The sequence below is a fragment of the Dendronephthya gigantea genome, unplaced genomic scaffold (assembly GCF_004324835.1).
Source record: "Dendronephthya gigantea isolate DGI-Jeju-01 unplaced genomic scaffold, DenGig_1.0 000029F, whole genome shotgun sequence".
Taxonomy (NCBI): domain Eukaryota; kingdom Metazoa; phylum Cnidaria; class Anthozoa; order Malacalcyonacea; family Nephtheidae; genus Dendronephthya; species Dendronephthya gigantea.
This window is the reverse complement of record NW_021163039.1, coordinates 1,855,612-1,867,865: the sequence shown is the minus strand read 5'-3', so window position 1 is coordinate 1,867,865 and position 12,254 is coordinate 1,855,612. Positions and strand designations below refer to the sequence as shown.

Genomic DNA, 12,254 nt, shown 5'->3' with positions numbered 1-12,254 from the left:
AATGAAAGTGTTCCTGATATATTGTCATTTTTCTTCGTAGCATGTATTGCGTTGTTTTGCTTTTTATTTAATTGATCAACTTCTCACTTCGAATAACTTTATGAGATCTCAATTTAGACCAAAATCATACGTGATTTTCGCATGATTAAAAGGTTTATGAAAAATTACCAAATGTTTAGTGAGGTGTCAAAATCCTAACCTAATAAAGCAAATAAACTATAATAGGTTTATTAAGAACACTTCTATTTCCACCACTTTTAATAGGGCTGATCTTAACTCTATATGTCTATTTTAATTATTTAATTTTTCTACTTAGATTATGACCAACATTTTTTATAACCATCTTGTGGAGTGTCCGTGTCCTCTTTGTTAGTTTCCATCGCTTCAAGGTGTGAAGTTCATAAGACAATAATTTTTATGGCAACCTTTTCCACGAGAAATACTGTTCGAATAAAATAGCGATGATTGAAAGAAATACACGTTATAAACTAATAACCTTTGAATCCATTTATAGTACGGCCATTGCTTCGCCATAAAGGCCATTTTTAATCCCTTGAAGCGGACATGTTATAATCTTAGGTGAAAGAGTCACTTTTATCACAGTCACTGTAAGCCACATGGTAAATATCGATAGTTATACTGTTTGGCTTTAATCTCCCAGCTTATCTTTCTGCATTTTACGTAATAACACGTCTCTTCACCTTTTTTACGTTCGTCTACTTCATTTTTTAACTCATGTAATTTCATCGTCTTTAGTTCATGTGTTTCCGTGCTCCCAGCACTTTGTATTCCGTTGAAACGGGCAAATTCGCAAAGTTTCCCACGGAAACTTTGCAACTTTCCATTCCTTTTCAACTCATGACTTCCTTGCGAAGGTTTTTTTGACTGATTCTCCTAAGGTTTACGCGATGTTCTCGCGCAACTATATAGGCCATGACTGCCTGCTAATTTGGGACGTGGTATTCTGTACAGGGTACGAAGACTCTAATCATATTTGTTCTTTCTTATTCTTGTGATATGCCAATAAAATCTAGATGTTCTTTTTCCACCAGGTTATAGAATGTTGGTTAATAGTCAATGTTTTTTTCATTTAAGATAACTAAGTACTGTGCTTTGTAACAATTTATAGCGAGTAATAGCTACTTATTCATATTAGATCCATGTTTAGAATTAATATGAAGCTGCAAAGATCTCAGTAGCGTTGTTCACGAGCATTTCTTCATCATCCTCCAATGGAAGTAAAATAATGCAATTATTTAATACCTTATTCATTTCAAGTCTTTCAATTGGTTGTTTGTGATTACGTGGCATTAGATAAAATTCTCCATTTTACTGACCGTGTAATGAATGTTTCCATTGCACTGCCAAGCCGCCGAAGTTTTCTCAATGCACAGTTGCTTTTTCACAAAATTTAATCACTCACAATATTAATCGTAAGGCGTAATTGCACACATTTGATCACGAATCCGAACATGGAATAACTCATAAACACAAACTGTTTATTCAATAACATTAGATCTTGTTAGTGTTTTTTTTTTGTGTTGTATAAAACAAATCATTCTCCTCGATGAATGAAATAATCAATCTAACTTTCACCTGAAAATATTCTTTACCATTGCCCTCGTAAACATTCAATATTAGTTCTACCATTGTATGGTATTGAGCAGAAAATTGAGGGAAAATTTTCACGCACGAAGCAAGTTCGTTTATCTTTGAAATGTGCAAAAAAGACATTAGATAATTTTTGAAAAATTCATCAAATTGTAGTTCAACATGATCCAGATGGAGTAGCATACAGCATGGCAGCCTCTTCGATTTTCCAATTGATGAATTGGTTTATCAGCTATGTGATGATGCAACAAGAAAACCTCTCCTCTTTACCGCAAGAGTAGTGTTTCGCAGGCGCAGTGCCTATGCACCTGCATTCAAGGAGGTTTACTAAACTAAATCTAAGTTGCAGGTTGAATTATATACTTACACCAGAAACCAGAAAGATCTTTGCGTGGTGATCGTCATGCCATAGAGTTAATCGCTTGTTGTCTAACACACACCAAACTCTGGAAAATAGCTGTTAATTGTGGTGAGAAGAAATTTCACATAAATTTAGTAGCTACTTCTGTTTGTACTAGGGCATTTGGAGAGCCGTAGAAAGGTAGAAAATCTATAACCAAATTCAACGATATATAATCTACGATATTTAATTCGCTTGAATTTATAATCAATTCTTTAATGGCCGATATGAAATTCGCTCACAAAATTTGCATGGTATAAATACACTTAGTATTTATTTATTTACACTTAACATAAACACACACAAACATAAAACCCAGATGTTTACATATCCTCCGGTTAAGATAATTATATGATTGTGAACTATTTGGATACGTTAGCAATCCACATCTTGAATTTCCCACAAACCTAAGTACACGATTACATGATTACATGATTGAGTAAAATATGTAATTCAAAATTTTACAGCCAGTCTGCTCCCCCATTCTGTATTAGCGAGGCCAAAAGAATAAAAAACGTACAAATAATTATATTGAGCAGAACCTGTAAGATTAATAACCTTCCTAAACATGAACTACATAATAGACAACGATTACCTATGCTACGGTTTATCTTGCAGGTTAAGATTTGCAAATTAACGAACCAGAAAGCTCATCACATGGTAATATAACAAAACCAGAAAACATTTTGTCAGATTTCTCTCTTATCGTTTCGATGTCGTGTTTTTGAAACATCACATCTTCGCCGTAGATTGTAAACGGAGCCCGGCTTACAAAGCATCGGTAGGCCTCTTTATCGTGCTTTTCAAAGAGTTCCTTTGTCTTTTCTAGCGCCTCCCTGACTGATGATTCATGCAGCAAGTGATTATAAAATCCTTTTATAAACTCCGTTGTTGCATCATCATCACTGTGCCTTAGTGTGGAAAGAACAGAGCGAGCTCCGGCTGCAAGAAAAGACAGAGCTAAAGTTTCAACACCTTCTGGAGAGATTTCGTCTTGCCCAGAGTGACACAGGCATAAAACAACCAAGCCACCTTTTAGAGAAAGGCCCTGAACATCCTGTTGCGTCAAAAGGTCATCCTGTTTGGGAAGAGTGGAAGATGCTTGATTTGAGGAGAAACATGGACAGAGTATTATTGCACATTGCTTAGGTTCCATATGTGCAGAAATATGGATAATACTTGCCCCGCTCAAAAGTCCCAGCAAAACCTGTTTTCTGGCTTCGCCTTCCACGAACGCCTTGGCTTTGAAAAGCTTTGAAAGAGAATGAACTTCCTCTGTGGCTTTAGGCAAGTCAGACGTTGGATTACCAACAAACAAGGCAAAACCACACTCGGGTAGAGTTTCACTGGATTTTTCTCTGATCGTTTCAATGTCGCCTTTTGTAAACATCACATCCTCTCCATAGAGAGTAAATGGAGCCCAAATAAAAAAGGAGCGGTAATCTTCTCTTTCGTGTTGCTGAAAGAAGTTCTTTACCCTTCTTAACGCTTCACAAACTGGTGTTTCCTGAAGCAGTTCGTCATAGAATGCTTCCATAAACTCTTTTGTTGCATCATCGCTAATGGGCCAGAGTGTGGCGAGAACAGAGCGAGCTCCAGCAGCAAGAAAAGACCGGGCTATACCTATGACACCTTCTGAAGAAACCTCACCTTGGCCTGTGTGACAACAGCATAGGACGACCAAGCGAGCTTGCAATGAAATACTCGTAATATCCTTCTGTGTGAGGAGATAGGAATCTGGATTAGGAAGAGAAGAAGATGGTTCATTTAAGGAAAGGTCAGGAGCAAGCATTATTTCACCTTTCTTCGGTTCACCATGAGCAGCAATATGAATTATACTAGCATCACTTAAAAGTCCGAGAACAACCTGTTTTTTCGCTTCACCTTTTACTAGAGGCCTTGCTGTGAAAAGCTTTGCAAGACTTGCAACTTCCTCAGCCGCTTTGGTTAGGTCAGTAGGTGTGAAATCTGTACCATGCAAAGAAATCTTTCCAACTTTTGGATTACCAACAAACAACGCAAAACCGAGGTCAGAGACATCGGGTTGTTCTTTAGTAAACGTCAGAGTGTGCAATGAAGGCGTTACTTGAATGCTGTAACTCTGAGATAAATACTTCCCATTTTCATCAATCAGGGAAGAAAATGGTACAAAAAACAGTGGGCCGTGAGGAACAACAATGAGCTTATTGCCTTTGACCGCATCTCTTATCGGTTGAATGAGAAAATCGAACAGTTTTCTCATACTACTTTCGTCGCTGCAATTATCATCGCTCGGAGTTTTTTCGTGCAAGCCTTCAACCTTTTCTCCTTTACCCGGCTTGGTTGGCGGTGACCTCATGCGACTTTCAAAACTATGTTCATTCGCAAGTGAATCAAGTTTAAAAAATGAAGAATCTCGATTAACATTAACACTTGTCATTTTGAAAAACCTAATCAACAGGGGCAACAATATATCCATTGCTGCATCTGGCATCAAGCACTTGAAGGTGACATCACTATTCAAAACCCAAACCTTCAGAGAACCTTCATCCAGATCAAACGCAAATAACACTATTGAAGTTTCATCATTTTCTACCCGAAGAATGTTCTGTATTCGCCCCATTTCTCGATTTTCCTCCCTTTTCTCAATTTTGCTCCATATAGATTGTGCGTAATAAAACAACTCTGTATCTAAATAATTTTGTTTCCTTTCAATAGAAAAATGGAGCTCTTTAGCTCTTCCCAGATCAGCCACTAATAATCCTGATTCTATGCGCCCCAAAGAAACAAAACAACTCATTAACTTTCCATGGGCTCTACAGAAAAAACTTGTGAAGGAAAGTTTGTTTTCATCTGGAACCGTATTTTGGAACTGCTTTTCTAGTACTTCTATAAGTTTTACTAAATATGATGATGCCATTTTATATTCTCCTAAACTCTTATAAACTGTTGCAAGTTCTTCATAACTGCACATTATCATGAACGGCTCGCCAATATCAGTGCTTATTTCTAAACTTTTTTTACCATGTTCAATGGCTTTTTCAGTATCACCCAACAGTCTATATATAGCACCGATGTGTCTATTGGCTTGTGCTATCCCTGATCGCATTCCAGTCGTTTTGGCTAATTCTAAACTCTCTTTGTGATAATTCAAAGCCTTGTCATACATTCCTAGTTCACGGTAACAAGTTCCCAAGTTGCCATTGATCATTATTATGGCGGTTTGATCGCCCTCTGCTATGAAAATTTTAAATGCTTTCTCATAATAGTCAATTGCATTTTCCCACTTTTTAGATTGAAACAAAATACTGCCTAAATAGAAATACATTTTTGCTCTTACTGGCTGATCAGTAATAGCCATGTCGATTTTAAAGCTATCTTCTATATAGCTACTGGCCTTTTCATGCTCCCCTAATCTTTGGTAAATCAATGACAAATCACAGTTGGCTTCCACTATACCTGCTTGGTCACAGACCGTCTTTGCTATCTCTAAAGACTCTCTGTGCCATTCGATGGCTTTACTGTATTCACCTTTATTCTGGTGAACACGGCCCAATTCGTTACTGACATATATAATTCCATTTTTGTCATCAATAGCCTTATATATGTTTAAAGCGTGTTTTAAGTAAGCAAATGCCTTTTCATATTCACTGAATAAAGAATAGATGTGACCTAAACGGCTATTACAATCAGCTATTCGTTTCTGGTGACCAATGGCGGTGAAAAATCTTAATGCTTTTTCGAAACATTGAAGTGCTTCTTCATTTCTTTTTAGTTTAAAGTAACAAATGCCTAATTTCCATTTGACATTTGCTGTTTCCCCTGGATCGTCCATTACTTTTCCCAATTCTAATGTTTTCTTATAATAGTCAATTGCGCTTTCCCACTTTTCTATACAACGATAAAGATCACCTAGATTTCTATTCTGTTCAGCCATTAATGACTGATCACTAATGGCCGTGCTAATTTCTAAGCTGACTTTCAAAAAGCTAATTGCTTTTTCATAGTCTTTCATTCCTTGATAAAATCTGCCCAAACTCATATTAGCTTCAACTATCCCTTTCTGGTCGCCAATGGCGGTGAAAATTCTTAACGCTTCTTCGAGACATAAAAGTGCCTCGTCGTTTCTTCCTAGCTCAACGTAAGAGTAGCTTAAACTGTATTTGGTTTTTGCTATTATTTCTTTATTGTCAATTGCTGTTCCTAATTCTAATGTTTTTTTCCAATGGCTAATTGCGATTTCCAACTCTCTTAAGGAATAATAATTATTCGCTAACTGGCGATTGCTTTTTGCCATTAAATACGTATCGCCAATGGTCGTGCTAATTTGTAAGCTTTCTTTCAAACAGCTAATAGCTCTTTCATAGTCTTTTAATCTTTGGTAAACATCTCCCAAATACATATTAGCATGAACTATACCATATTGGTTGCCGATTGCCGCTGCTATCTGTAACGAGTTTTCGAAACAGTCGATAGCCTCGCCATATTGACCTAAATCCACGTAAGCTTTGCCCACATCGATACTGTTTTGCCCCTGTAAAGCGAGATCTGCCATCGCTAAGCGAGCACCAGAAGCAATGTCAATTGCTAGGCTTTTCAGATGGTTAATCGTGTTTTAATGGTCTCTTAATTATTTAAGAACAATATATTTTTATTCGTGATTTTCAATAGCAATGCTTACTTGATTTCAACTGATGGTGGTGGCTTTTTCTAAAAGCCTTCAATATTATAACATACCTTGTTGCTCGGATTCTTTTTCTTGATACCTAACCTTTTACAGCTTTTAAGTTTCCTTCCTCAGTCTAAATAAAATATAGAAGATATAATGCTTAGGAGGGTGTCTTTACATTTGAACACATGCCAACGACGATTTTGTCGGCCACATAAAGGCAGTGGTGGGACGGGTGGAAGAATTGATGTATTGGATGGGTTGGTCAGGTTTGTGAATGGATGTATGGGTGGTTGTATCGATGGATGTTTGGAAGGGTGGTTGGGTGGATGAATGGCATGATGGGTGGAAGGTAAATGTTTAGGATTATGGGTGTATGGCCGCTGAGTTCGTCTAAACACGTTTGGATTTTGATGCAAATCGAGGTCATTAGGCCTTGTAGTATACTTTCTAGGAACAAAATTTCTTCCAAGCATCCGCTTTTTGTTCTTATGATGAACTGATTATTGAATTTTACTGTCAAAATACTCGTGATTATATTGATTAACATGTTTGTCCAAACCCAACACTTGGAAGTTTAGTGTGTACGTAATTTTCACCTTCCGAAATTTCTGCACAAGAACATGGTCAGTCTTCAGAAAAACTATAAGTAAGTAGCTAAACATGAATTGAAAACAAATATCCAATTAAAGAAAATTAAATTTGTAATTGCTTTAACAAATCTATAAATGCGACACATACGAGATCGCAAAGTTTGCCTGTGATTAGGTTGGCAACATGTTAAAGAATAAACGACGGGGCCAGTTCTTGGATACTACGACGTGAAGAAGTCTCTGACATTGACGTGTGATGCATTAAAATGAGGTTAATGCTCCAGTTCAGATAGACACAACGTTATAAATCATTAAAGGACCAACCGAGACACCAAACGCACAATTAGTTGTGCGAGGAAGGGTTTTGACGCAATAGTGCTCCAAATATATTGTAAATATTTATCAGGTCAAAGTTACCCCTTAGACTCGTTACAGCTTTATGCTTGTACTTTAAGCAAGTTTATTCCTGCCAATTCCACACAAAATTCCAGACAAAAAGGTGAAATTCCAGAGGCAATTTCACACAAAATTCCAGACTGCCTGCTACAACTTTGAAGGATGATATCCACTACCATATTCAATTGTCCTGGGCTGCTACAACCAAACAGACATACAGTGCCGGACTGCCGGTAAAAAGCGTTTTATCAATTTCGTTCAATTATACCGACCCAATGGGGTCATACATCTCTTACCCGCCAGAGAAGACACCTTAATACAGTTTTCCGCTTACCTAGCTAAAACCATTAAACACTCGTCAATCAAAAATTACCTTACAGCAGTTCGGAACTTTCATATCCGCAATGGTTTTAAGTTAGAGGTCAACAAGATGTTGCGCCTTCAATTGGTCCATTAAACGCTGACAAGGAGATAACATACGAGTTCGCCTTCCAATAACAATTCATCATCTAAAACTGTTTCACCTGATGCTTGCCATACCTGCCTCAACGTGATTTGATTCTACTATGTTATGGGCGGCCATGAGCTTGGCATTTTTAATTTTGGCTTTTTAAGGCTGGGCGAGCTTACGTGCAACGCAACCTTTAACCCCGAGGTTAATCTAATGCCTGTTTGTTAACGATGTTTGTTCGGCTGAAAAAATTGAAAACCGATCCTTTTTGCGTCGGTCGGCGGTGGTACAAAAACTCCTGTCCTGTTCAGGCAAGGAAGCGATATTTAGCCATCAGACCAGCAACAACAAATCGATCTCTGTTTCTGAATGCTTCGGGAAGACCACTTTCGAAGCAAATACTAACCCCGGGAACGCGTAAATTGCTTTCACAAGCAGGTTTCGCTGGTTTTAATTTCGCCGGTCAAAGCTATCGCATTGGCGCTGCTACAACTGCAGCATCAGCTAGCTTACCTTCTTAAAAAAAAACACTGGGACGTTGGTCTTCGGATTGTTACGAACGCTATATATTCAAACTTGTCTTCAACATTGTCAAATGTTTCAGCCACACTTGCCAAGATTTGAACTAACCAATGTATCGTGTACACAAATTTTTCAGGGCGAGGGTTTCGTCTATGGGGAATACGCATGCTGCGTATTTGTGGAGATGAAGTCCTCCCGAAGGTCACCCTCTACCCCATAGACTCGCATAAATCTACATGCATTCTTGTCGATACATAAGTATAAACCTAGCCCTTTGGACATTTAGGACACCTATCAGGGGAGCTATGATCCCGTTTGGGCGAAGTCCAATACTGGGGAGCAGCTGCTAAACCCCTGAGGACGTCCAACATGCATGGGGATACCCGACCCCTGAGGACATCAGAGTCCTTGGCCAGGACTACATAATTAATTGTACTATAAACTGCATGTATAAAGCTGTAACAGGTCTACATTAGATCTACATTATATTTGGAGCACTTCTCCCTCGTAACCCTTTCTCCCAAAACTAATTGCGGGGTTGGTGTCTCGTTTGGTCCTTTAATGATTTAAAATGTTGTATCTATCCGAAATGGAGCGTTAACCTTTACTTTTCATGTGATGCATCAATATTTCCACTTCATTCTGTTTCGTTTTTAAGGCTTGCTGTATCTTGATGTCTTGTTCCTGACAGTTGCCTTAATTTTTGACAAAGCAGTGCCTAACCACGGTGAAATACGCGGCTACATATATATGTTTGTATCGCGGAATGCTTCAGTGGTTGGTTCGAATTGAATCTCTAGAAATTTCGATAACTTTAGTGCAGAAAACAACACGCTGTGTTTATGTAGGTCGATCGTAGCTATTTTATTAAACCGCAATGCTTTATAATCTTACATAAAAAACACGCATTTTCAGATCGCTTACTAGCTACTGAATTTGTGCATCGTATTAACTATAAAAGGTATCAAAAAAGGGCCATTCTTTACAATTCCAATTTATCTATTCTATTGAATTTATCAATAAAAAAAACCCACACGAAAAACAATATCTACGATGATATAACATTTTATAGTACGCGCGTGCTGATTCGTCGAGAAGCGTGTTTCTACAACTCTATAGAAACACGGGAATTTTGTTGACAAGCGAAGCGATGTAATGAGAATTTGTAATTCAATCGAATTACAATATTTGTACAAAATCTTTTCATTAAGTTATATCATAAAAGAAATAGAAAACATCTTCTCCTGTGTTTCTATACAGTTATAGAAACACTTGTGGGAGTTTGGGAGAACTTCAAATAACGTGGAAAAACTCGCCCTACTGATTATTTCTCGTTCTCCCAAACTCCCACGCCTGTTTCTATAACTGTATAGAAACACGAAAAATGTTTTCTATTTCTTAAATAGAACTAAAGATCTAATCTGATAGAGCTAAACTCAAGATATGAGCTATAAAATTACATGCAAGACAATACTTTTGTTGCGATATTTCGACTCTATTCCAAAGCTGTTGTATATGTAACTTGAATAGACTATTAAAATTTGCTATCATACGTACCATGCATGTACAAAAATAATGACCATGTTTATAGCTATCTGCATTATCAGGTTATGCCACAGTAATCAGTGGCGTAGCCAGCATCGATAATTGGGGGGGCCCATATTCATATATTCATGTTAACAGACTGTAAAGACAATTGATTTGAAAAGAAATTAAACCTGCGTATCACGAATATATGAATATGGGCCCCCCCCCCAATTATCGTTCTGGCTACGCCACGGACTGTAATCCAGAAATATGTGAATGATATATTTGTTGCGAAAAGTGGAATAAAGAATTATCAGCTTTATAGAATGGAATTTAATGCGAAGCCCAGCGTGAGCAGCCATATGCCAACATGATTGTTTACCTCGATCAATAAAGTCGACCATTTTTAGCTCGCCTGCACTTTAGTGCAAGAGAGCTTAGAGCTATATTGCTATAGTCTTGGCGTCCGCGTCCCCGTCCGCGTCCACACTACATGATAGGTAGAATGTTAAGATGCCACTTTTATTTTCCCATTATTTTCAACTTATCTACTTAAGGAGTCTATTTGTTGCAAAAGAACCATTTACCAGGGGGGAGTGAACATTATACAACAAAATATAATGATAAGGTCAATGTTAAAATGCTATATTTTTTCTATACTTTGGCTTTACATCAGAGGAATCATTATCAATATAAGTCATCAATATGCATTGTGACTATTTAGTGCCATTTGGTACACATTTATACAATAATAAAGAGAGTTTTGCTCAAAATTATCAAATGATAAGGTGAATGTTAAGCTAATTAGCATAATGATAAGGTCAATGTTAAGATGTTATATTTTTTAAATATTATGGCTTTGCATCAGAAGATTCATCATAAATATAGCTCATCGATAATGTCTTGTGACTATATGGTGACATTTAGTACACATTTACACAAAAATAATGGGAATTTTGTTCAAAATTATCAAATGATAAGGTGAATGTTAAGCTAATTAGCATAATGATAAGGTCAATGTTAAGATGCTATATTTTCTAAATATTATGGCTTTACATCAGAGGAATCATCATAAATATAAGTCATCGATATGCATTGTGACTATTCAGTGCCATTTGGTACACATTTATACAATAATAAAGAGAGCTTTGCTCAAAATTATCAAATGATAAGGCAAATGTTAAGCTTATTAGCATCATGATAAGGTCAATGTTAGAGTTATCCAGAGTTATCACGCTCATTACGATTTTCAGGGCTATTGTGTAGCCCTGTCTTTTTTAGTTCAAAGTTGTAGCTGAATCATATTTAACGAAAGTATTTGTACAACCCTAAGCCAAATGAGAAGCTACCATTTGTTTGTATTGTACATGTACAATTATAAATTATGAGATTGTGTTGTGACATGCCGTATCAAAATTCAATCGCTTAATATAGAAATCATTCAGGGAGTGAATATATATAAAACATAGTCCAACGTTAAAGTTTAAAGAATATTGTCAGATAATTCGCAATTACAAGCTTTAGCACATAAGTATTTATAAGTAGAAAGCCGTTAGGCTCGGAATGCAAAGGCAAATGGCAACGCATGTGACATATATTTGCCTATTATTTATGTAGATACACATGCAAATATATTATTAAAGCCAGTTAAATTGTAGACAGGGCTCTTTAAACTACCTATAAGATTTATGTACATACCTTTTCGTTGTTTGATCACAGGTAGCCCGCTAATGGATTTGCTTTTGGTTAAATATTTAATACATTCTATGCAAAACGACATGAAGTGTCACCTTCCTTCATTCACTGCTGACATATTATCGCCTGCGCCAATTCGTGCGGTGCAGTGGCAGTGTGTAACCTTTATGTATATATTAATATAAGGTTGGCAACTCTTTGTCGTATTTTCACATTTACGAATTACATACACAAACTTACACATGAAAATACTCGTACTTAAACACAAAAATATACACAAAAAACTAAATCTATGTGGGAACTGACTCTCCTAAAACATTTCCGAAACTTTTGTTTGTCTTTAAAGCCATTGCAAATATGTGAAATTTACGAAAATACAAACACTTTTTGGGTGAATTTTTTGAAAAGCCG

At 36.9% G+C, this 12,254-nt stretch overlaps 1 protein-coding gene across 1 annotated transcript; it reads right to left on the bottom strand.

Annotated features, from left to right (window-relative positions):
• Nucleotides 1-217: 217 nt before the first annotated feature.
• LOC114524048 (tetratricopeptide repeat protein 28-like) lies at nt 218-11,905 on the bottom strand. Its single transcript, XM_028545159.1, has 2 exons — nt 11,847-11,905; nt 218-6,792 (listed from the first exon to the last, which is right to left on the bottom strand). Exon 2 carries the CDS (start codon nt 6,543-6,545, stop codon nt 2,631-2,633), a length of 3,915 nt encoding a protein of 1,304 aa, XP_028400960.1. The 5' UTR covers nt 6,546-6,792; nt 11,847-11,905; the 3' UTR covers nt 218-2,630.
• Between the last annotated feature and the right edge of the window lie 349 nt (nt 11,906-12,254).